Below are 24,860 nucleotides of genomic sequence, written 5' to 3' on the forward strand. Positions count from 1 at the left end.
CCAGGCCGGTTAGCCCAGTCTGGCAACTGCAGCCCACTCGGTCAGGAGATCTCAAAGGCAGGAGCAGTCAGCACCTCGGGGGCTCGCTCGGTCCTGCCCCACCCCGGCCCCGCCCTCGGACCCCGCCCGTTCCCCTCGACTCCGCCTCTGGCCGGAAGCCCCCTCCCCCTCTCCCTCCCCCTGCCGGTCCCCCGCACCCCTTATTCCTTTCCAGTCCCTGTCCTTCCGCGGGTCGGGGAAACCTCTCCGCTCGGTCCCCTCTGTCTTCCTCCAGCTCGGGTTCCTCCATCCAAGTCCCAAGCCCTCTCCGGGCCCCGCCCAGGCTCCTCCCTCGGCCCGGCCCCGGTCCCAGTTTCCCGCCCAGACCGGGGCCTTCAGGCCCCTTTAGTCCCCTCCCTGGACCCCGCCCCCGGCCCCCGGAAGCCTCTCCCCGCCCTCGGCCCCGCCCCCCCCGAAGTTTCTTGGGCCCCCGGCAGCCAGCGGGACAGAACGCGCAGAGCCGCCGCCCGGCCGGCGGTTGATGGAGGTATCGGAGATCGCGCGGCGCCGGGAGTGAGCAGCCGAGCGGTCGAGCAGCCGGACCTCAGCGGACTCGTCATGGAAGAGGAGGTGAGGGCCGGGCCAGTCGGGGGGCCTGGGCTAGGGTCTTTGAGACTCTTGCGGCGGTTGGGGTGCCTGGCTCAGGCCCTTGTTCCAGCCAGCCCCTCTCCTGCGGCGGGTCTCCGGACACCCCCACCCACCCTGTCCACGCCAATCCCCCAGGCAGAGCCTAGGCCCAATGAGATGAGGCGGGAGCGGGAGTAAGGGATCACAGACCCATTCTCCTTCATTATTTCTGTCTTCTCCCACCAACTGTGGTCATGGTGGTGCTGGTTGTTCCCATTGGACAGATGGGGAGACTGAGGCTCCGGTGAGTTTGATGACTTGCTGAAAGTAGCCTGAGTCGCTGGGCTCGAGCCCTTGTTATCACTGACTCCCTGTGCTGTCCACGTCGGATCCTAAAAGGGCACAGTGTGGGTGTGTGTGTGTGTGTGTGTGTGTGTGTGTTGTGTTGTGGGTCTGTGGGTTCTGGAGTCCTTGTCTCAAGGAATCTTGAGGCTGTGACCCTGTCTGGTGGCTGGAGGACTGGAGAAGTTGTGTTTTCTCCCCTAAATCCCTGTAGGTCCTTTATCCCTGGTGGGTCCAGCTTCTTCCCTGATTAGGTGTCAGGCCCTGATCAGGGCTGATCCCTGCCCCTGCCATCCTCACATCCCTGGAGGGCTGATTCCCTGGAGGAGCTGGACAGCTGGACCAGCAGTGGTCCTTGAGCCTCCCTCATTCCCCTCAGGACCTTCATGGTCTGGAGTGTGGTCAAGCACTCTGTGACCCCCGCCCTTTACTTGCAAACTCAGTTCTCTCAGTAGCCCCCTCTTCCAGGCACACTGCCAGCACTTAATGTGTGACTGTGGAATGAATAAACTAGGGAGGGGCCTGCTGAGACTAGAGGATTTTGCTTCTGGTCCCCCAAGGGGGTCTCAGCTTCTGCCCCTCCCATACCGAGGGGAGGGGCTGTGTCTTTGCCTGGATAGGTGGGGAGGAAAAATGAAACCTTCACTCTTGGGGCAACCCTGGCCAGCTGGGGACCAGACTGCCTGTGTCCCCATCCGTGCTCATCTCCCTGCTTGCTGGGAACACTGTCCCGGAGCAGCTGCGGTATCTGTCCAAGTTCCCTCAGGCCAGGCCCTGCACTTCTGTGGGATGGTAGATAAGTCACTTCCCCTCTAAGCCTGCATTTCCTCTTCTATAAAATATTGGGCCTGGTCTCCTCCCTGGGTCTTGATTGTAGCCCCTTCTCTCAGAGTGGGTGGAAATAGGGGGCACAGTCAGGCCACTATGATTTGCTGTGGTTTCTTGCTGACAGGGGTGGGGCTCCCTTACCCTTGCTATGAGGCCTGGGCTTCTTCCTCTCCTCTTCTCCCAGAGGATGTGGGACAGGACTACTCGATCTCCGAGCTGCTCTGGCCACCGCACCCCCCTCAATTAAGGGAAGTTCTCCTGGGGCCTCCTCGTCCAATGGCTTGTCTGGTGGTCAACCCAGCCCTCTACTCCTCTGGTCTTGAGTCTCTAACATTGCCGTTTACTAACTCCCAGATGCCAAAAGCTCCCTGCATACCTAGGATATCGGCTTTGCCCACCACCTCCCCACATGACCAGGGGCTCCCTGTTCTCTACCCCTCCTTTGGCATCCCTCTTTTCCTCCCATTTCTTCTCCCCACCACTTCCTCTTGTTTCTCCAGGCCTCAGTACCCATCCTCCTTTCTCTTAAACACTGCTTAGATTGTAGTCACCTTCTCTGCCCCATGACCCCAGGCTGGCCTCCTCACCTCACTCCCAAATGGCTCCTTTATTTCTCCCCCTAGCTTTGAACTTCCTCCCCAGGCACACTGGTGCCAAGGCCCCTCAGTTACCTCCTCCATATAATAGGATGGTAGTTTCATCAGGTTGAGGTTTGGTGCGGAAATGCGGGTCCACTGGGCGTCTGTCCATCTGTGTTCTCAGGGCCATAGTTTCCCCATCTGTAAAATGAAGGAGGTGGGCAGTCCAGAAATATGATGGTTTATGTACAAAAGCTTTGAAAGCTGCAGTGATCAGTGTGAAGTTATTGTTGCAATTGGGCTCAGGCTTTCCTGTCTCCGCCCTGGGGTTCTGCCCCCTCCTCTCAGCCATGCCTTTCCCTGGCTTGGCCTCCAGTGGCACCAGGCTGCTCCTTTGCCCTTACCCATCTAGAGAGTGGCAGGGCAGTGGCCTGTCCCAGTACGGGTTTTGGGACCTTGAGCTAATCTTCGACTCTTTCTGGCCTGCAATTTCTCATCTTGTAGTGAAGGGGTTGAGAATGTAGGGTCTTTGATGCCCTTCTCTGGGCCAAGATATGTGTCTCCTTCCTCACAATCCTACCAAAACTCTTCCTTCTGCAAGGGCTTCCCAAACTAACCCCAAGCCCTTGCCCTACCAGAGAGCCAAGACTGGGTACCCGTCTGGGTAGGTGCTGGAGCCCTCCCAACGGACTGGGATCCTCTCAAGCAGAGGGTGCCCACCCAGCCCCCAGACTGGGGGTTTCCCTTGTGCGGGGTCTGTGTTGCGCCCATCGGACTGGAAGTTCCCCACGCAGAGCCTGTGCTTCCTCTCTCTGATTGCCCCATCACAGGGCTCTGACATGGTAGGTTCTTAACAGAGTTTGGTCAGAGCATCATGGGGTTTAGTCCAGTCCAAGAGCAAAGGTCGTTATCCCAAGCTTTCTGTGATGTGAGGTGCCAGCAAGTTCTTTTCTGCTGGTCTGTCTCTCCCTGGCATGGCTCCTTTCTGTGCACAGGGCTGGGCTGACCTGGTATCTTTTCCTTTTTTTTTTTTTAAACAAATGACCCAGAGACCCTCCCCTTTCAGGCAAAGCAGAGCCAGGCTGGAGCCCAGGGGTGCCTCAGAAGCTGCCCACGGTGGGCATGGGGAGGGGCTTGAGTGAGGATGGGTGGGAGAAGAGAGGGCGAAACAGGAAGAAGAGTGGTCAGCTGGTCAATGAGAGAGGAGGCCAAGAAACTGGGGTGAGCAGGACAAAACCTCCCCTCTGAGCCCTACCAAGGGGAGGGCCCGCTTATTAAAACTTACTGGGGCATAGATAGCCAGCCTCCTGGTGGGAGAGTGTCTGAGAGGCAGGAGAGGGACTGGGTGAAGGGTAGCGGGACTCTGACCTCTAGCCAGGCCTGTCTGCTGGTATCTGCTGTGACTGATTCCTGGCCAGGAGACCCACCTATGGGCTTGGGTTTGTACCACCTCCAGTCCCTCAGTTGTCACCCGCATCCCCGAGTGCCTTGTCTCAGCCCCATGCTGATATCCACATCCCTGAAGGCTCTGGACTTGCTTCTGGCTCATACAATCATGGCAGTCACTGGACGCTGCTCTGCTCCCTGCAAAGAGGATGCATCAGGACACAAGCTTCCAGCCTTGCCCCCGGAGCTTCCAGCTGGCAGGAAGTTTTCACATCTCAGGCTGTGGGTGAGGCAGGCAGGAGAGGTCACAAGTAGAGGGGCTGTGAGATCCCATGGGGTCGTGGGTGGGCCCCTGGAAACAGGAGGCAAGCTTGGAGCTCAGAGGTGGGAGATCTGGGCTGCTGCTCTGCAGTCTTGTGTAAGAGAAGCCTAAGTCTGCAGGCAGGGTGGGGGTGGGGGGGTGACCAGCTGCTGTAGTTGCTAATGGAGGGGTGTGACATGTCAAATGTGGGGGTGGGATTTCCCTTGTCCCACTTCTTCCCCTCCAGCCCTGGGCCTAGGCCAGCTTGCAGGGGTCCCTGAGTGGAGAAGGTCTCAATGGGTCACACAGCCCATAGGGCTGAACACAAGTGATGAGGGTGGGGCTTTGGGTGCATAGTAGGATGCTAGAGCCCCACTTCTTGTCAAAGGGCCCCAAAGTCCTTTTTCCTGATCAGGGTGGCTCATAACTAGCCTGTCAGCAAACCTCTCACTTCCTCATTCTCCCTCCAGGAACCATTTGGGACCATTCCACTTCTCCATTTCTCTTGCCATCTATAAGTTAGAGAGAGATCTTTAGGGGGCACCTCATATTCCTGGAGCTCCTGGGGGCATTGAGGCCCAGCAGCTGAGCCCAGATAGGTCTTGTCTTGAATTCTGAACCAGGCAGGGACAGGGTCCCTGAGAGGCAGAGGGAAAGGCAGTGACAACAGTAACAATGACAGCTGCCATTGACTAAGTTTAGGGGTCCTAGGCATTGCTTTATATGTTGTATCTTTTTATTTAGCAACAAACATGTATTGAGCACCTACTGTGTACCAGACACTGTCTAGCCACTAGGGATACAACAGTAAACAAAACAAAAATCCCCAGCCTCACAGAGTTACAGTCCTTGCAACTTTTGTAAATATCACCATGTCACCAATGAAGAAACTGAGGCTCAGAGAGATCATGTGACTTGCCTCTGGTCTGTGTGGCTTGGGCTTCAAAGCTCAGACTCCTGACCAGTGGCGTGTGTAACGCAGTGGGGGAGGGGGCCACAGTAAGGACCAGACTGGGGGTTCCCTGCTGTGATGGAGCTCAGGGAGGCCATGCCCTGCCCCACTCCTGACAGCTCACCACTCTTCTCTCTGGACTTGTCCTTCTAAAAGCATCGGTGGCCACAGGATATCTCTGGGGAGAGATGTGCTCCTTTTAACTGGAGCCCGCCTTTTTAAGCTTTATGTAAATTATAAAGTAGTCAAAATTAGTCAGTGCTGATTTCCTTCTAGCATCCTGTAGATTCTGACATGCTCTTAGCCCCTTCTCCTCCACCCTCCCCTTCACACTCAGCACTGTGGGTACCAGTCACTGAAGCAAAGTGGTTAGCAAACTGGGTGTATTTTTATTTTCATTTCACAGGTCTTTCTCAAGCACCCATTAGGTGTAAAGAAACAGTACTGGGTGCTGGGTACTAAATGTGAATTGGGCCCCACCTGGTAGGCATATACCTGGCACCCAGCTACCTAGGTGGGTAACCAAGAGACACGAGATGTCAGTGACTGGCCTGAAGGCTCCAGGGTGGCTGCTATGTCCTCGAGAAGGGTTTGAGTTTACCTCCTGTACCTGCCTTTGGTTGAAGGCAGCCCTCGTCAGGTGGGGCGGCTGCGCTAAAGTCCTGACCTGGGGCATGGATGAGGGCAGTGGAATCTCCTGCTTTGGGGCCGGACGCAGGGGCTGCCGAGAGGGCTCTCTGGAAAGGCAGGGGTGAGGAGGAAGATTAGCACTCTGCCTGCCTGCCTCCTCCCATCCTTCTGATCCTGCTTGAACATCCTTTTCTCTGAGAGGCCTCTGCCACCCTGACCTGAACCAGGTCCCCCACCATCCTGTCTCACTCCCTCCTCTTCACTTCACTCTCACTGATTGCTTCATAGCATTTCACACTTGTTCGTGTGTTTATCTCTGGTGTTGACGTGGTTGAATGAATACACGGGGAGCAGAATAGTGGAGGGGAATGTGAGGTCAGAGGCCCAGTGTGAATTCTGATTTTGTCCTTCCAGTGGTGTGACTCTGGTAAGTCACCTCCCCTGTCGGAGCTTCAGTCTGCAGTGATATGTGGATGAGGATGCTACCATCTAGGAGGGTAGTTGCATGGGTTAAATTAGGCAGTTTGTGTAAAACATAATACAGTGACTCAATATATGGTGCCTGTGATTATTATTGTGGCTGCTGTTGTTATTGCCATCTCTGATACTGGATTGAGAGTAACTGCCTCAGGGATTGGGGGGCGGAAATTCACGTGAGGTGATAGCCAGCAGAGGGGTACATCTCCGTGTGGCCTCCGGGCAGCAGCCCTCATGGTGTGTCCGAATGCTCTGTTATAGGGTGTGAAGGAGGGGGGCCAGAAGCCTCGGAGCGCACAGACGGCGGACAAGGCTGGCTGGATCAAGAAGAGCAGCGGGGGCTTCCTAGGGCTCTGGAAGGACCGCTACCTGCTCCTCTGCCAGGCCCAGTTGCTGGTCTACGAGAATGAGGTAAGGACAGGCCTGCTCCTGAGTCTGAGTGTTCTGCGTTGGGGAGCCAAGTGAGGGCAGCCCAGGCCAGAAAGGGATCCTGGACCATTGTTTCACTTTGGATGTGCTGTGCAACCTTGGGCAAGTGCCTGGTTTTCTCTGGGCCTGTGCAGTACAAGGGCGGTACCTCAAAGTGTAAGTGTAGGGCTTCCAGGTGAGGGCTCTTTGAGGTGTATGTGGATAGGGATGCGTGCGTCTCCTCAGCTGGCCACCTACTCTGCAGCTCGCTGTCCCGGGGCTAGGTTCCACTTACGTGAAGTTTCCAGAAAACTGAAGCGTGCTCGACTCAGTAATGAGAGTAGAAATAATACTTACTTCTCATTCTTGTTTGGCGATCTTGCCTACCCCTCTTGGACTATGGGCTTCCCTGGTAGCTCAGATGGTAGTGTCTGCCTGCAATGCGGAAGACCGGGGTTCAATCCCTGGGTCGGGAAGATCCCCTGGAGAAGGAAATGGCAACCCACTCCAGTACTCTTGCCTGGAAAATTCCATGGACGGAGGAGCATGGTGGGCTACAGTCCATGAGGTTGCAAAGAGTCGGACACGACTGAGCAACTTCACAGCAACTTCTTGGACGATGCTCATGACAGTCCCTGAAGAGCAGCCATCATGTCACATGCTACAGAGGAGGATCCTGAGGCCCAGGGTGGCCAGATCCTGTTCAGCATCTCAGTGAAAGAAGGTCAGATCTAGACCCAAAGTCAGGGAGCTCTCCATCCAGCTATGCCAGCAAGTAAACTCTAAAACTTGTTTTTTATGGAAGTCCTCTAAAACAGGGGTGCCCCAACGTTCAGGTCAAGGACCAGTACCTCTGTCGGGTCAGAGGCAGCATTAGATTAGAAATAAAGTGCACATAAACGAAACGTGCTTGAATCACCCCAAAACCATCCTCCCACCCCTGCTCCACGGAAAAGTGATCTTCCACAAAATAGTTTCCTGGTGACCAAAAGTTTGGGGACCGCTGCTCTAAAACATGTTGGATATTCTTGTCTGCCTGCTTCAGCAGAAGATGCTGGCCTAAACAGTCTTCCTTAGTGACTCAGTCACTGGTGAGCCAGCTGTTCCTACTGCCGGACTGTACTTTTCAGCTTTTCTTTCTCCTTTAACATCAACCTTCCGGTTGCCTCTTTTGCTGTCCTCATGCCTCTCACAGTCCCCGCATCTTTCCACTTCAGACTCGTGCCCCTTTTCCTTTTGGAAGGTGTGGAATTTAGACAACCCAGCAAGTGGAAGTTGTGTGTCGAGTAAGTGTTGATAAAGTTCTGAGTGAAGACCTAAGGCGAAAAGGTGGTCTTTACTTGGGAATGCTCTTTGTGTTTTGGGGTTGAGGCTGTAAGAGGGCTGCTGCTGTGTGCCTCTGACCAATGGGTATGTGGGGAAGAACTGGGCTGGGGGCAGGGGAAGGGGGATCCTGCCTGTTCCCCATCAGCCCCTGTTGGTGTGCCTCAGGCTGACCTGGTCAATTCGTCCTTGTCCCAGGCCGAGAGAGACCTAGGCATTTGGAGGAGCTGCCTTTGAGATGCACTTCACCTTTCCTGGCTGAGTCCCCAGGCTTGTGGAGCTGGGGTGTCAGAGAAACAGCCAGAGAAGGCCAAGGGGGTGAATTGTGCAGACAGTCCCCAGACGTTCTGCATTGCCACCGAATCAGGATATGCTGTGGTGGCTGCAGGGGGCTATTTTTACAAGTAAAGGGGGCTGTCACAGCCTCCTCCAGTTCCAGCTACCGTAAGAATTGATGACAGGCCCCCAGCTGTCAGCTCGTCAGGTGCTGCCAGCCTTGTCCTGGGCCACCTCTCTACAGCTGGGCGCGTCTGGGAAGCAGGAAGGATTTCACATCCCCTAAACACGAAAAGTCTAAATCACGCTTTAAAAAAAAAAACACTATTAAAAACCTCAAGGCGGTTTCAAGAACTTAGTATTCGGGGGTGGGGGAACTTGGCACAGGAGAGGGAATTGAGAAACGTTCAATTCCCCTTTCTGATGTAAGGAACCAGGCGAGTGCGAATGACTCTTGGCTGTTTCTTTGCTGTCAGTGAGGCTGACATTCCAAAAGTGTTGTCCCCGCCCAGTGCCTGCTGGATTATCCGATTTTTCTGAGCTGCAGAAGGGCCAGATGATTCAGCGATTCAGGTTGAGAGGAGACCCAGGTCAGGCAGCAGTGAGGAACTGGGTGGTGGAGATGGACTGACCTTTTGTTTCCAGACAGAGGAGGGTGTGTTTGGCCCAGTTATCTTCCCAGTGTGGGGAGGCCTGTGCACATGGGGTAGGTAGGTGAGGATCTCTCTCTGGGATCGGAGGGAAGAAACCTGGAGTCTTGCTCTGAGTCAGGCATTCAGTTTAGCAAACTTTTCCTCTGGAGCGCCGTTCCTTATAGGGCAGTGGCAGGGGAACAGAAAGGAGACACAGGCAACAGAGGTGGAGAGAGGTGGCTCCAGGGAGTTAGGATGTCCTTCCCCATGACAGCGTGTCCCTAGCGCCTAGTAAGACGCCTGCAGATGGGGAATGTCAGAGGAGAGAGAGTACTGGGGCTCAGGCTTGTGTGGGAAAGCAGGGCGGCTTCCTGGAGCAGGTGGATTTTACCAGCCTTTTGTTAAGTGCGGACACATGCAATGGATTGAAGACTAAGGATTGGAAAGAGGTGCATGGAGGCAGGAATGGGAAAAGATACTTGTTTGAATCTAGATGGGAGAGACAGGGGTCACCCTGGCTACCTATTGCCCTTTCCCTGAGGGGCTGAAGAGAGAGTATGTCAGTGGTTACAAACCTTAGCTGTACAGTCATCTGCTTTGGGAAATACTAATGTCTGGGCTCTGTCCTCCAGGGATCCTAATGTAATTGGTCTGGGATGTTGCCTGGGCATGGGGATTTTTAAAGCTACCAGGTGCCACCAAGGTTGAAAATCTCTGGTGTAGGGCAGAGGTTTGCAAGCTTTTACGAATACCAGAATCACCTGGAGGGCTTGTTAAAACTCAGATTGCTGGCCCATTCCCCCAAGATTGTGATTCAATAGGGTGGGGGCTTGAGGATGAGCATTTCTGACAAGTCCCCAGGTGATGCGACTGCTGCTGGCCCAGGTACCACACCTGGAGGACCACTGGTGCAGAGCAACCTGCTGCTAGGGCCACTGTCCAGCCTCTGGCTCTGGCTGGAAGGAGTGTGGTGTACTAAACGGGCTCTGGCTTGGAAGTCAGAGGATGTGTGTTTCCATTTGACACTGCTCCTATGTTTGGGTCTATGTGTGGTAGGTTGCTCAGTCATGTCTGACTCTTTTGTGATCCTATGGATTGTCACCTGCCAGGCTCCTCAGTCCATGGGATTTTCCTGGCAAGAATACTAGAGTGGGTGCCATGTCCTCTTCCAGAGGATTTTCCTGACCCAAGGTCAAACCCGCATTTCCTGTGTCTCCTGCATTGGAGGTGGATTCTTTACTGCTGAGCCACTGAGGAAGCCCATATTTGGGTCTGTGCCCTAGGGCAGTTCCCTTTGCCTTCAGGTCTCATTCTTTTTTTCTATGCTGCTGCTGCTGCTGCTAAGTTGCTTCAGTCGTGTCAGACTCTGTGCGACCCCATAGACGGCGGCCCACCCGGCTCCGCCATCCCTGGGATTCTCCAGGCAAGAACACTGGAGTGGGTCTTTTTCTCTATAAAATGAGGCAAATCCTGGGATTCTAGGATTTCAGGGTGCTTGAGGGACTCTGGAAAATCAGGGAAGCAAAAGGGCTTGCTAAGTGTCAGGGTTTCTTAGTAGGTGAGAATTATCATGGAGGGAAATTGGGGTATATCCTCTGCAAAGAATCAAGTCAACCCTCCCTCCCAGATATTCCACCCAAAACTGCGGAGCCCTGAAGTGGTCCCTGGTTGGATGCTCTTGCTGGCTCTGCATGGTGTCAACAGCAAGAGCTGACTTCACTTGCCAGCCAGTCTCCCAGGGCATGCAACTGCTTCCCTGGAGTCTCCAGGGGGAGAGTGTGGCACACTGAGGAAGCGGCCTCAGCCTGGTCTTCCCCAGAATAGGAAGCAGCTGACCACCACTGAGGGAGGAGCATGTCCCAGGCCACTTGCTGGAGAGGCCCCTGGCGAGTGGAGCCCAGGAGGAGAATACACTCAAGAGCCAGGGCTGGCGTGAGGGAAGGTGGCCCAGGCAGTGTCCAGAAGTGGCCAAGAAGAGACTGGTCGCTGTTTGGCCACCAGCCCTACTAGTGATGAATCCTCATGGTGGCAGGCTTGGGATGCTCTTGAAGGAACTCTTGCCCTGTCTGTTGTGCTGGCCACGGAGAGTGGCCTCTCACCCCAGGTGAAGGGTCAGAAGAGGAAGATGCCCAGTGGGGAAGTCAACTCCGGATCACTGTGGTGAAGTCAGGTCTTATAGCCCCAAACAGCTTCTCTCTGTGGCTCTACCTGGAAAGCCTTTTTTTCCTTTCAACTTGCTCCTCCTTCCAGGCCACCTCTTGCACTGATCTCTGCCTGGCTTCTGGGCCTGCACGGACTCCCAGGCACACTTGCCTAAGCTCTTCCAGCTTCGCCTGTTTCCTCCTTTGGCCTTAGGCATATCTGAATCAATCCTGCTACCTACCTTTGTGCTGAGAGCCCATTTCTTATATGGATGGAGAGCTTTGAGGACATCCTTCCAACCAGTGTGGACTGAACATCGTCTACTTGCCGGGTCTGAATGCCACCTCTTGGTGGTTGATTGGCAGCCCCAGGGCCCCCTCTGACCAAGCAATGCCCTCATTGAGTGGGATCAGGCTCTGGGGCGGGCCTGGGTGTTTGAGGGTCTAGGAGCATCTGGCGCTTACTGTGTTCCCTCTGTCTCCCTCCCCAGGATGAGCAGAAGTGTGTGGAGACAGTGGAGCTGGGCAGCTATGAGAAGTGCCAGGACCTTCGTGCCCTCCTCAAGCGGAAGCATCGCTTTATCCTGCTGCGGTCCCCGGGGAACAAGGTAGGGCTGAGCCCGCTGCTGGCTGACCTCCCTCCAGGCCAGGGTCTGCTGGGGAAGGTCACCCTGGAAGGTTCTTGAAACAGTCTGGGCCCCAGGATGCAAGCCTGACGGGTCTCTGTTCAGTGTGGCGGAGGCTCAGACCCAGGTTCTGCTGTGGTGGGACTTTTGGCTTGTTTTTGTCTTGGAGCCTCCCCGCCCCTGGTTGATAGGAGGTGCGTTTAGGGCTCGGCTGAGAGCTCCACTCTCGTCTCCGCTTCTAGGCCCTGGGGGCTGTAGTTGGAAAGTAGTCTTTGGGAGGTGGGCCCTTGGCATTCTCCCACCGCCTGGACACAGGAGGCCAGGGGCTGAGGCAGGAAGGGTAGGGATGAGGTCTTCACCCCACCAGACCTCGGCACCCTGCCAGAGTCAGGCAACCACACCCTTCCTTCATCCCAGGCCTTCTTGGGTGGGCCACCCCTCCTACCTTCCATCCTAGCTTCAATGCTCAGACCCACAGCTCCAGCCTTCTTCCTTTTGCGTTGTCCTTTCTTGGCTAAAACTGGAGGAAGTCTCTTGCCTGAGAGGTTCATTCCCTGGGACAGGCTGTGTACATGGACAGAGTTCGCTGTTTGTACCCCTCATCTCTGGCAGGGAGTCTGGGTGGGTGTTGCCATGTGGCAGAATTTCACAGATGTCAGGAGGGAGATCAGCTTGGAGGCTGGTGTACACAGTGCTGCTCGCCAGCTTGCGCCCATCTGCAGCTGGGCCGTGCCTCGCCCCAGCTTCTGCTCGTCATGTGGAGCCTTGCAGAGAGGGGCTGAGTCACAGAAGCTGGGTCCTGGTCTGGGCTTGCCCCAGGCCATTCTGATTCTTTCATAGCTTTAAGGGCCAGGAGCCCAGTCCTCTATGGTCCCCGGGGGGAGACCATGATGGCTTGACTCAATAACCTTCTGTCCCACTCAGTGGTAGGTGGGAGCAAGGAAGCATGGAGCTCTGATCTCAGGGATGGGGTTGTGCCAAGGTCAGGGGCAGGTTTCACTTGACTTCTGCTGCTTAGGGTTCCATGAGGAAGATGGGGAGAGCAGCCATATTTTGGTCTTTCAGGCCCTAGAACCCCTACCCTGTTCTGGAGGCGCATTTTCCCTCTGAGTGGTGCTGTATTTGTGTGTGTGTGTGTGTTTGGGAGACGTGGAGAGTGTGCTGTGTGGGAAGCTTGGCCTGTGTGCCTGAGGCCCATGTGTGCACCTCTGTGTGCAGGAGAGCGCTCGCCTGGCCCAGGGGTTGTCTGCGTCTGCGTGTCCCTCGGTGAGCGCCTGTGGATGTAGGCAGAGGGGTCTCGCATCTCTGTCCTCTGCCAGTGCCGTTCTGTGGACCACCTCGTTTCTCTGAGAACCAGCTGATGGTGGGCTAGGTGGTTCGGGCCCCACTCAGGGTGGGACATCACCTTCCGAGTAAGCGGCCTGTTTGTGCAGCTGTGTTCTCAGCTGCTTCTGCCAACACCCTCCCTTTCATCCCCCAGTGAAGCCAGGAGTTCAGGTTGGCTCTGGGTGACTCTAGGAACAGGACAGTGAGTTGGGGAGTTGGGGCTGTGGCGTGATTGGTGGGGGCTACTGGGTAGTGGGAACATAGCCCACCCTTGTTTCAGCTCAAGGGACCCCGACCCTTGGTACCCCAGGAGCTCACACAGAGAGTGGGGGCTCTCCAGAGATCAGATGGTGGACTGCACAGAGCACCGCTCCCCCGCCCCCAGCTCCCCCACACCCTTTCACCCTCCTCTCCTATCGCCTTGGGTGTTCCCATCCTTAGTGAGGCCACAGGCTGGCCAGGAGGTCACATGACCCCGGCTGTCTGGTCCTGAGGCCGCCTTTTTTTCCCTCTAATCAAATAAACAAAGACTCCAGTGTCTTGCATGCCCCTCTCCCTCCTGCCTCCCCGTCCCCACACCCCTGCCATGAGGTCACAGGCAGACGCTGCCAGGAAGCAGGGTGGCCTCTGCTGGGCCTTGCTGCCCTACTGGTTTCAGCCAGCTTGGCCCTTTCCTCTTTCCTGCCTCCTCTCTCCCCCTCCCACTTCTTTCCTCTCTGCCATTTTGTCCTCCCCCCTCTCCCAGCCAAGTGGGCCTTCTCTGTGTCCAGTCCTGTTAGCTTGTGAACTCCTGGCGGTGAACTCCTGGCGGGGCCTGTGCCCTGGGGCTTCTTGGGAAGGCTTGGGGAGGGACCATCTGTGCAGCCTGTGGCTCTTCAGGATGTGGGGTGGGGGTGGGGCAAGAGGAGCACCTTCTTGATCTTCTGTCCCTATTCTGATCACCCTTCTATCTGTCTCTATTCTGATGCCTAGCTCATTCAGGCAGGATTACTGGGTTCCTTAGGGTGGGGCTGGGTCCTGTATAACTTCGTATTCCTTCTCCTTGGGAACCCCTGGGCCGGCACACTCCCCCGAGCCTGCTTAGGTGGGCTGGCCAATGGGAAAGAGTTACAGTTTGGGTTGGGTGCAGTGGTTGGATTTTTTGTCCCATTGAGGCCCCAATTAGTAAAGAGACCCTTGCAGTTCTCATTGCAGGTTAGTGGGACTAGAACTCTGATGTTGACTCCTCGGTCAGTGCTCATTCTCTGCCCCACTCTTGCTGCATCTTTTTCTGAGTTCAAGTGTATGCTTCTCAAGCTGTCTGGGATGCTAAGTCCTGCACCAGGCAGAGGCCCCACCCCACTGACTCGGGCTGCAAGCAGGGACAGTAGCTGGGCTGATGGGCTGCCTGGGGCCCCCGTACTTGCAAACCCCATCAAAGGGTTGAGCGGGCCCTTTCAGAGCTCAGATGCAGTGCTGTCCCTTCCTGAGCCCCGAGCAGCCCTGATGGCTGGGCTGAGGCAGTTGCCAAGGTGCCCTGGGGTTTCCGACTTAGCTGCCGATCTCCTGCCAGGATCGAATTTACCCTGGTCATGCAAATGAGCATTTGGCTGTGCCTGGCGTGGGGAGGTGGGTGGGACCAGGGCCCTGTATGAGGAGAACTCAGAGGCAGCCAGGAGGAAGTTATATAAGAGGATGCTGAGGGGGCCAGGCGGGCCGTTGTTACATAACCAGGAGAACGGCAGGAGGGAAGGCACGATCCAATACCCGGGCCGGGATGGGCAGCTGGTGACCTGCCCGACAAAGAATTAGGGCATCTCGAGGTCAGAGAGTGGGGAGAGGCCCCAAAACTGGAACCAAGGGCCAGCTCATTCATTGATGAGCTGTTCATTCAGCAACTACTTACTGAATACCCACTATGTGCCAGGTCCTGGCTTTGTTATTATTTAGTTGCTAAGTCTTGCCCATCTCTTGTGTGACCCCATGGACTGTAGTGAACCGGGCTTCTCTGTCCATGGGATTTCCCAGTGAGTTGCCATTTCCTCCTCCAGGGGATCCTCCTGACCCAGGGATCGAACCTGCATTACCTGCATTGGCAGGCGGATTCTTTACCGAGTCACCAGGGTGTTCAGTTCCCTCAGCATTGGCTTGTAGCAGGCAGTGGCATCCCTTTTTCCAGAGAAAGAAACTAGGACTGTTTTGTGCAGGAGAGAAATGGTGACAGTTCCTATGACTGAGCACCCTGTCTGTACCCACTTCCACGTTTAACGCTTTGCTACATCATTGATCTTCACAGGTCCCTGAAGTGCAGAGTCAGCCAGCTGTGAGTGCTGGTCTGTCCGGCTCAGGGGCCCTATTGCTGTGTCCGCCACGGAAGGCAGCTCCTCAGTCTGAGTGGCTTCACTCCTTCCACTGTTTCCTGTCTGACCTTGGGGGCTGGCCAGGAGGGGCCTCTCTGAGCTGCCTCTGATTCTAATGTAGGAGCTTGGAGCTCCTGCCTAAGGTGGGAAGGGACCTGTGGCATGGGGTGGGGTGAGGGGGGATGTGAGGCTGAGCCATGGGGTTACTTCAGGCCACCTTGGCCAAGTCCCGTCTCTCTGATGAGCCTCATCTATATGATGAGGGGGCTGAAATGGGCCCCCTAAGGCTCTTTCTCTCTTTCAGTTCATGACTCAAGGCCAGAACGGAGACCCTGGGACTTTTCACTTGGCCAGAACTGGGTGTGGGGCCCCTGGGCAGCTGTAGGTGTCCTTGTTCTGGTAGGCCTTCTCTGATGGCCACCCCTCACGCCTGTTGCCTGTGCCGTTGTACTCAGTCTGGCAGATGTAGACTGAGCCTATATTCCTACTTCATAGTGAAATCTCAGAGGTCAGGCTGCAGTCTGGGGGAGTCACAGAGGGTGAGAACAGGTCTGGGCAAGGCCGATTTGAATCCAAATCCCTGGCGGCTGTATACATGGAGAGGCCTCTTCTCTGATGGGTCTGTTTCCTCCCTTGCTCTGGAGCCCTCGTGTGAGACCTGATATGGGGGTCATTTTGCTTTGCTCCTGACCAGCTGTGGGAAGGTAGACTTCAGGCTGTGGTGGGAAGTTTCCCTAAGACGCCAAGTGTGAACCCTTATAAATGTCTGCCATCCTTCACACCCATGCCTGTTGCAGGTCAGTGACATCAAATTCCAGGCACCCAGTGGGGAGGAGAAGGAGTCCTGGATCAAAGCCCTCAACGAAGGAATCAACCGAGGCAAGAACAAGGCTTTCGATGAGGTGCGATGCAGTCTTCTGGACTGCTCTGGGTCTCTTTTCCCTCCACGTGTGATCTCAGAGTGGACCCTGCCCCCCACCCCAGACAACCCCTTGATTATGTCACTGCTACAAACACTGGAGCACCTGCTGTTATTCCCTCATTTAATCCTCACAACACACTGCAAAGTAAATGTCTGTGTTCCCATATTACAGATGGGGAAACTGAGGTGTAAGGAAATTTAAGTATGTATTTTAAAATTAAAACATGGGTAGAATTTAACTGGTTGCAACCATGCTTCCTTTCCAACCCAGATCCAGCCATAACAGCAGGTGGGCCCAGGGCAGAGAGGTCTGGGGTGAGCTGAGAGCCTGACAGCTCACTCTTCAGTTGGGCTGTGAAGTCCGAGCTTGGCTGGCTCTAGGCCAGGCCCTCCTTACCTGTCTGCAGTGGCCATCCAGCCTCCTGTCTGAAGTGGTGATGCCAGTAGGGCCGTGATCAGGCTCTGAGCAGGAAAGGTGTCCCACGGGGCCAGATCTCCTAGGGAGGGTTTATCTTTGACATTATGGATTCATAGATATTTGGGCTAAAATGGACCTGGGGGCCACCTAGAGTGACCCCTTGGATTGCGGAAGACTGAGGTTGATGGGGAACGAATTCTCCCAGGCAAGTTCCGTCTTAACACCCAGGTTCCCTTACTGGCAGCCATGGCTCCCAGGTCACGTCTTATGTGACTGTGTCATATTCAGCCCTTCACTCGTTTGGTAAAGTGTCCCTGTTTCATGGGAGAGGATGTTGGAGGCCACAGGAGCATGGCCTTGGCTGACAGCCTTGATGGAGCAGGACCAGCTGCTCCACTGCAAAGACCCCCAGGTGGGCCTGAGTCTCACGTCAGGGGAGAAGAGTCTTAGAACACCCCCTGTCACAGGGACCAGCTGCACTGGGATTCAGTCTGGATTTCCCACATGACTCTCCCTGTGGCTTCCTGGCTACTCCTTGCCCACATTCCTCACCCTCAGAGAGGGTGCCCTCCAGGCTTCCCGACGCAGGGGGAGTAGTCTCGCTGGTCTTTCTTGAGCTTTCTTTCAGGATGCTCAGGGGTCCTGGGAGAGTGACTGGGGCCAAGGAAGGCTTTTTCTGGAAGCCAGGTACTAGGGGATCATGGGCTGTCTCCTCCCCACTCCCCTCAGCTAGGCACAAAAACAGCCACAGGGCTGCTTATGTATTTGAAGTGGACTGAGAAGTGAGGGCTGATAGCCTGCGTTTGGGCAGGAAGACTGGGGCACAGAGGGCAGCTGCAGAAGAGGGAGAGCCTTAGGTTGCAGAGAAACGACAAAGGCCGTGTAGAGACAGGGTTAGAAAAGCAGAGACCTGGATGCAGGGAGAGGCCTCAGAGAGACAGTGTGGGGCACTTGACCCTGTCAAGCAAGGAGGAGGTGCAGACCCCACCTCTGGGTCAGATCATCTCCTGGGCATTTCTTCCCCTCCCCAAGGCTGGGTGGGGACTGACACAGTTTCCTTGTTCCCAGGTCAAGGTGGATAAGAGCTGTGTCCTGGAGCATGTGACACGGGACCGTGTACGTAGGGACCAGCGGCGCCGGCCCCCTACGAGAGTCCACCTGAAGGAGGTAAGGCCTTGCCCCCAGCTTGCAAGGGTTGGGGGTCAGTTGAGCCTGGACCCAGCTGCTTAGGGGGCAGCGGGCTCGGGGGCTACCTTGTTCCTAAGCACTCTTGGCATCAGGCTGAGCTGACCCTTGAAGCACAGGAAGGGTTTCAGTGGGGAGACTTGGAGTGAGGGAGGTCCTGCGTGTAAGGAATGGTGTGAGTTTGAGGCCCCAGCAGAGGAGTTTTAGGTGTGCTCCGTCCCTTTGACTGGAGATGATGTGGGAAGGCGGGGTGGGGGAGGAAATTGTGGAGGTCTTGGGGGCAGGATGGATGGAAGGGTGTGTTCCAGATGTCAGTTGGAGGCCCTGGGTAGTATGGGTTGGGTTGATGCAGGGAAAGGCAGGGGCCAGGAAATAAAGGCAGAGGTAGGACCTCCAGGCTCCAGGAGGGGTGTAAAGGGAGGGGCCAGTGGAGAGACACTGGGCAGCAAGAGCCACCTGGGCTTGTGACTGAATTCAGGGCTCAGGGAGGCAGAGTGGACACGGACGGTTGTCAGAGTGCCCACATGCCAGGAGACCCGGGCATGGGAGGGGGAAGGACACAAGGAGGCCCTAGACACAAGGAATTGGGGAGAAGTTATGGTCAGGGGAGGGGGAAGGGAGGAGTCTTTCCTCAGACCTTGGAGGACAGGAAAGAACCTCAGCAAATGTTACCTTTGCGGAATGAGGGGCACAGGGAGCCAAGGAAGAGGAAGCCTGAGAGGGGTGCATCCAGAGACAAGGGCCCTGGACCATGGGTCATCAGCCAGGTTGGCAGCCACAAATCATGGGGCAGGACTGGCGAAAAGGCAGATGGTGATGATTCCAGCACATTTTCTCAGAGAAGGAGTCAGCTTTGGGCTGTCATGGCGCCCAGAGCTGGGGGTGCTGGTGCGATGGAGACCGTGGCGGGGAAGGAGGGAGACAGAAGGGGGTCTAGGTCATTGGATGGTTTGCTTTTGAGATGAGACAGCCTGTTCATGTCTATCCACTGAGGGAAAACATCCTGCAGAGGGAGTGACTGAAGCAGCCAGAGAGGAAAGGCATGTCTGAGGGAGGAAGCCTGGGAGCTATGGGGAGGGCCAGCCTTGGAAAGGGGGACCCTCTGAGAAGAATTTAGGGAGGGACTCACGTCCCGTGACTGAGGACACGTATAGGCCTGGTCACCCTTTGCGTGTGAAAGGGAGTGAAGACCGTGAGGGGCCTCCTGCCCAGTCCCGCTCCAGGCCCTCTGAGGAGTTGTCCCCATGACCTTGGGGCTGCTGGGTGTCCCTGTGGGCCCCTGGGGCCAGGTGGGGACAGCTGCCTGTTGGGTGCAGCTGTTCTCCTCTGGCGGTCAGCTGTGGTCTCGGGCTGCCCATGTCTGGGGCCACGTGTGATGACATGAGGAGAATGGGCACTGGCTGCTGAGCAGCTGGGCAGGGGAAGGCTGGAGAGCTCTGGCCCAGAGGGCTGGCAGGCCGGACAGAAGTCTCCACAGCGAGTGAACGCAGGGTGATGCAGGAGACTCGTGTGTGAGATCTGATCCTGTCGCCTGCTGGGTGGGTGGTTGCAGAGAAGGGACCCTCCCAAGGCCTACAGCCAACTAGGGGGGCTGAAATAGGGCTGGAAACCATGTTCCCTGCCACCCAGGCCAGCACAGTTGCCTTTCAAAAGAGCAGCCTGTTACACAAGCTGGAAGAAGCCAGGCTGAGGCCCAAGAGGACACCTTGGTTCTGGCTTCCTGGCCTGTGATTCCAAAATCAGGAATTTTATGGAGGTGAGAGAGATGAGAGGATTCATCAGAGAATCACTTTAGCTACTAATCAGGTGGCTTTGGAAGCCAGAGCAAAGGGCATGGACGGCGTGGGAGGCCAGGGGCATGGGAAGCCTGGATGAGAGGACTTGAGTACTCTTGTAGGTGGGCACAGCTGACCCAGTGGCCGGTCATCCAAATTGATGCCATGTCCTGCCCTTGCAGGTAGCCAATGCCGCATCTGATGGGCTTTCACGTCTGGACCTCGATGTTCCGGACAGCGGGCCACCAGTGTTAGCCCCTAGTAACGATGTTGATGCAGCCCAGCCGCGGGAGACACCTCGGCCGCCCATGCCTCCTGCCAAGCCTTCCCCAGCACCTGAGACCAGCAGTTCTGGTGACAGAATGGAGACCCCTGTGGGGCAGAGCGCCCCTGCCCCTGTCCCAGCAAGCTCGGAGGCCCACCCTGAAAGCCGAGAAGACTCGGAGACTCCAGTGGTGGAGGACAGTGACTCTGAGCAGCCCCCCAACAGGATCCTGCCTGACAAGCTGAAGGTGAGCTGGGAGAACCCCAGCCCTGAGGAGGCCCCTGACTCTCAGAGTGCAGAACTGCCCCAGGTGCAGGGTGCTGAGACTTCTGAGGCTGGGCCCAGGGAGGGTGGGAAGCCCCCTACCCCCCCGCCCAAGATCTTATCGGAGAAACTGAAAGCGTCCATGAGTGGCGTGGAGGCTTCTGGGCCAGCTAAGAGTCCTGGGGCCTCTGAGGCGTCTGCTCCAAGCCCAGCAGAGGTCTCAGTGAATGGTGTGGATGACAGTCCTGAGCCCCTCCAGTCAACCCAGGCTGCAGGCCCCCCAGGAACTCCCCCAAAGGTTGCAACAACATCCACCGCCCTGCCCCCCTGGGACCCGCAACCTCAGCTCCATCCCCGCTGCTCCTCCTTGGGGGACCTGCTGGGGGAAGGCCCCCGACGTCGGAGGCAGCCTGGGGAGCAGCTGCATCGGGCTCAGCTGGAGGTGAAGGTGGCCTCGGAAAAGACAGAGAAACTGTTGAACAAGGTGCTGGGCGGTGAGTCCGCCTCCGTGAACGCCGAGACGTTGCTCAGCCAGGCTGTGGAGCAGCTGAGACAGGCCACCCAGGTCCTTCAGGAGATCAGGGATCTGGAAGAGATGAACCAGGAAGCACCTGGGCTCCGGGAGAAGAGGAGGGAGCTGGTGACCCTCTACAGGAGAAGCGCACCCTAGGGCCTGCCGGGCCAGGGACGTTCCCTGCTGGCCGGCTTAGTCCCTCAGAGCCCAGCCCTGCCGAGAAATGTGCTTCTTCAGGCTGTAGAAGGGCCATCAGGCATGTCGGGGTTTGGCCAGGACCTGTAGAGACTCCTGGGATCCTTCCCTCCCTGCCCTGGCCAGAGGTGCCAGGTAGCGCCCAGGGCTGCTGTCTGGCTGGGCCTCCGGTTCTGGGCTTGGGCTGGGAGCACACACTCGGGACGTCTGTGCTTGTGTGGTGGTTCCGAACAGCCCCAGGGCCTTGGCACAGTGCTCGGGGTTTCTGGGGGCGGCATCATGTCTACTTCCCGCCCTCAATAGTTTACATTCCTGACTTCTGAATAGAGCACAGCTGAGCCCCCCTGCAGCCTCCATGGCCAGATGTTCCCAGGCAGAGCCTCATGGCGGAGGCAGCTTCAAGCCATAACTGACCCACCCCACCCACCTCTTCCCAGAAGTGGCTGGGGCCTCGGGTCTAGACCAGAGGTTTGACCTTCAGTTGACTGTGACCTGGATCCCAGCTGGGGCCTCTGAAGGCAGGTGGGAGGCATCTGTGTGAGAAAGCCATTAGCTATGTGGCCCTTCCCTGGGCCCGTTTCCAATTCTGCAGGCCTTCCCCTCTGGTGAGCCGGGCTTGGTGGATTCCAGGGTGGAGGAGGAACTCGAAGGGTCTCATAGTCTTGTCCCTGCCCCTGGACCAGCTTGGGTCCAGCCTTGCACATTCCTGTTCAGGTGAACCTGATGTCAGCATCAGAAAATCATGTATGTAATTCATTATAAATCAACATTCAGGAGTGAAGCTGCCCCAACTTCTGTGCTTCCCAGATGGGATTTATATCTGGGTCTCCTTGGTTCCTTCTCAACCCAGATGGGTCCAGTATCTCAGTTATTTCTTCAAATGCTGACCGGAGCTGTTGGGCCTGAAATCACTTTCCTCTCCCCTTTCCCCTCCTCCCGTGGCTCCGGCTCCACATGGACTGCTTCTTCTGAACTTCCTTGTGGAAGGAGCTTTATCTCCTGTCCCTTTCCTGGTCCGTTCTGTCCCTACCCTTTCCCTGCAATATCATCTCTGGCTCCAGAGCACATCCGGTCTCTGTCCTGCTGCAGCGGCTGGACTGAGGGCAGGGTTTGTAAGGTGCGGAGGCTCTGAGGGCCACAGCCGCTCCCTGGGGCCTGTGGGAGTAGGAGCAGCTTCTGACAGGCCTGCTCAGGGGTTTCTGCAAGTGCACTTTTGTTTTCTGAAAGAGAGGGAAGCTCACAGCTGCGTGCTTTGGCTTTCCTGCCTATCGCCCCACCCCCAGCCACTAGTCATGCCCACTGAGGCTGCAGGTGCAGGTCCCTGCCTTCTTTACGCTGCTTCTGTTTGGTTCTTGAGGGTAGTGGCAGGTATCAGGAGGGGCACGTATCCACTCTGTGGCCTGACTGGGCAGGCGTGTGGGCGAGCAGCAATGTCATGACTCGTGAGCCCCCATTGGCCTCCTTGAACCACACTCCTTGAACAGATTGGGCTCCCAGACCTAGCCTGTATGAGGTTTCCTCATACATTAGATTAGATCAAGGTCCACCCGTCTCTCCATATGTCTCCAGTATGAGAGCAAGAATGTCACCAGGGGCCCACCTTCATGTAGCCCCTGCAGTCTTTGGGGAACAGCCTTCCCTCACCAGCCACCTGGGCTGGGTGAGGCATTCACCAAATCACCTCCTTCCTGGGACTAGAGCCGCAGTTTCCTGCTCTGATAAGTGACCAGGCTGAGCAAGCAGCTCTGGGGTCACCTCAGTGGCTTGATGCCATTGGTTCCTATGGAGTGCCTGTGCCTTGGCAGCCTGGACCCACGGGGGACGCCAGCTTCCAGGGGAGAGGAGGAGGGTCCGGAATATGCAGGGGCTGCCTGGCTGGCCTCCCGGAGGAGGATGGCATTCCATGTCTTCTGCTTATGAAGCGCCTTTCTTGAAGTTTGGCAATAAATCCCTTTTTATGGAACTTCTCTGCCACAAGCCTGTTTGTTGATGTGGAGACCAGCTCCAGGGCCTCATGGAAGCAGAGGATAGTTGGTGGTTGATGAGGGCATCCCCAGTCCTCCAAACTCTGTTCCAGGGCCCCCTTCTCATAGGCCAAGCTGGGGGGGCTCGCCTTCTCACAGTGCTCCATCTTCGCTAAACTTGGTCTGGCCTTACAGTCTCACCCCTTCCACTAACACATTTCTACAGCCTGAGGGCTAAGTATCATAGGGAACAGTACTCTTCAGTTTTTAAAAACTTTATTGGAAACAATTTCAAACATAGAGAAACATTGCAAGAATAAGTACAGTTACAAAGAACACCTATATACTCAGGTTGACCTGTTGGCTTATCTCTTGAGTGCCTTTTTTCTGTTATAGACATACAGTTCTCTTTTGGAGACTTTGGAGAATTAGTTACCATGGCCCCTTTCCTCTAAATACTTCAGTGTGTATTTCCTAAAAATAAACATATTCTATTATTAATCGTAGTACAGTTAGGAACTTCAGAAAATTTAACATGGATAGAATACTGTTCATTTTCTGGTTTTATCATTAGACCCATTAATAACCTTTAATCATATGTTACCTCCAGGGTAGGGTTGAATATTGCATACATGTCCCTTTAAGTCTCCTTTAATCTGAAATGTTTTCACAGCTTCTGTTTTTCATGATGTGGGTATTTTTGAAGAATACAGTCCTCCCCAGCTTTTTAATAGAATAGTCCTCATTTGGGGTTTGTTGCGGTTTCCTCATACATCAAGTTAGATCAAAGTCATAGAGTCTCAGCCAGAGAACTGCACAGGTGATGTTAGGTCCTTCTCAGGATATCATATCTGGAGACAATCTCCATCTGCCCTTCACTGATAATGTTAATTTTGATCACCCAAAGTGTCTAATTTTTCTACTGTATAGTTATATATTTTTCTTTTGTAACTAATAAGCAATCTGGGAGACATTTAGAGACCATGCACAGGACTTCCCTGGTGGTCCAGTGATGAAGACTCTGTGCTTCCATTGCTGGGGCCACTGGTTCGATCCTGGTCAGGGAAGTAAGATCTCACATTCCACATAGTGTGGCCTTAGAAAAAAAAAAGGACCATTCATAAATGTGTTGCATCTCATCAAAATTTCCCTCTAGATCTAGTCTCCACTGATGATTCTTGCCTGAACAGGTATTTCCTATGATGGTTCAAAATTATTCCAGCTGCCATTTTAACCTCAGAGCCTGGTCCTGGTTGGGGTGAGCCTGGGCCTCACCTGATGCCTGTAGTACCCCTGACATATCTCAGCAGGACCCAGGGCTTTGCTGAGTGCTCTATAGAAACCCCTGGGCCAGCAGACAGCTCCAAGTCAAGCGACCAAGGCAAATCAAGCTGCTGGCAAGGTGTCGAGTCCCACCAGGGACCTCAGTGAAGCTCAGCCTCTGGAGGCCTCAGTTTCCTCACTCATAAAGGGGATCACAGTGCCACCCATTCCTAATGTGGGAAAGCACTGCAATTTGCTCCCCAAAGGTCGGCTGCCTTCCTTATCTGTGAGGGCTGCTGAACAGGCCTGGTGGTCAGCACAACAGGAAGCACCTGACCCGGGACTTACTGACTGTTCTCTGACCTTCGTATTATCCCTCAGGAATTCCCCTGTCACTGGCCTGACGTGTGTCCACCATACCAAGTGGGTGGTCTGCAGAAGCAGGGGGACCCTAGGCAAATCGGTTCACTTCATCTGTGAGGGAGGTGAGGGAGAGAAGTCCCTTTACGGGGACGGGGGTGTGCCCCTACTCTGGCCCAGGAACAAGGTCTCCTCCTGAGGGCCACCTTGGAGGGAGCAGCTGCCGGGAAGGTGTCAGTGGCCAGCCAGCCGCAAGACTGAGGAAGGATGTGGTGAGAACTTTCTTTCCTCCTGGCCCTGGGGGCAGGAGGCCTGTGCAGAGAAGCGGAGCCTTTTTCGTCTAAATACGAGTCCTGGTATATCTGGTCTGAAGCCCTGTGGGGTTTTACAAACCACAGATGGCTGCCTTCAAGCAGGACTCAGGACATTGTGGGAGGATCAGGTGGGGCAGGGGACAACCAGAGTGGCCCTGCCTCCGGTCCCATCCGAGCCCGAGCCTGGGAACCTCCCTGTGTCTTTCTGGAGCCACCGTATCTTGTGTCCCCCCAGTCTTGTGTTCCTGCC

The 24,860-nt window shown here is 55.6% G+C and overlaps 1 protein-coding gene and 1 long non-coding RNA gene across 3 annotated transcripts; one reads left to right on the plus strand and one right to left on the minus strand.

The window, feature by feature from the left end:
- Positions 1–457: 457 nt before the first annotated feature.
- PLEKHO2 (pleckstrin homology domain containing O2) lies at positions 458–22,672 on the plus strand. Of its 2 annotated transcripts, XM_006054458.4 has the most exons (6): positions 458–609; positions 6,362–6,511; positions 11,372–11,488; positions 15,969–16,073; positions 17,580–17,678; positions 19,654–22,672. In XM_006054458.4, exons 1-6 carry the CDS (start codon positions 598–600, stop codon positions 20,668–20,670), a joined length of 1,500 nt encoding a protein of 499 aa, XP_006054520.3. In that variant the 5' UTR covers positions 458–597; the 3' UTR covers positions 20,671–22,672. The 2 variants fall into 2 exon arrangements, with proteins under 2 accessions (XP_006054520.3, XP_025151556.3); XM_025295771.3 differs by lacking the exon at positions 6,362–6,511 and having other exon boundaries at positions 479–609.
- Positions 875–6,978, minus strand: LOC123328083. Its single transcript, XR_006542842.2, has 3 exons — positions 6,866–6,978; positions 2,448–2,555; positions 875–998 (listed from the first exon to the last, which is right to left on the minus strand). It is a non-coding gene; the product is annotated as an uncharacterized LOC123328083 (long non-coding RNA).
- Positions 22,673–24,860: the final 2,188 nt, after the last annotated feature.

This window comes from Bubalus bubalis, chromosome 11, assembly GCF_019923935.1.
Source record: "Bubalus bubalis isolate 160015118507 breed Murrah chromosome 11, NDDB_SH_1, whole genome shotgun sequence".
Taxonomy (NCBI): domain Eukaryota; kingdom Metazoa; phylum Chordata; class Mammalia; order Artiodactyla; family Bovidae; genus Bubalus; species Bubalus bubalis.

What these genes read in the sequence shown, in the direction of transcription:
- PLEKHO2 (XM_006054458.4), top strand. An exon ending in TGCTGGTCTACGAGAATGAG is followed by an intron (nt 6,512 to 11,371) that starts GTAAGGACAGGC and finishes CTCCCTCCCCAG; the next exon opens with GATGAGCAGAAGTGTGTGGA. An exon ending in AGAACAAGGCTTTCGATGAG is followed by an intron (nt 16,074 to 17,579) that starts GTGCGATGCAGT and finishes CCTTGTTCCCAG; the next exon opens with GTCAAGGTGGATAAGAGCTG.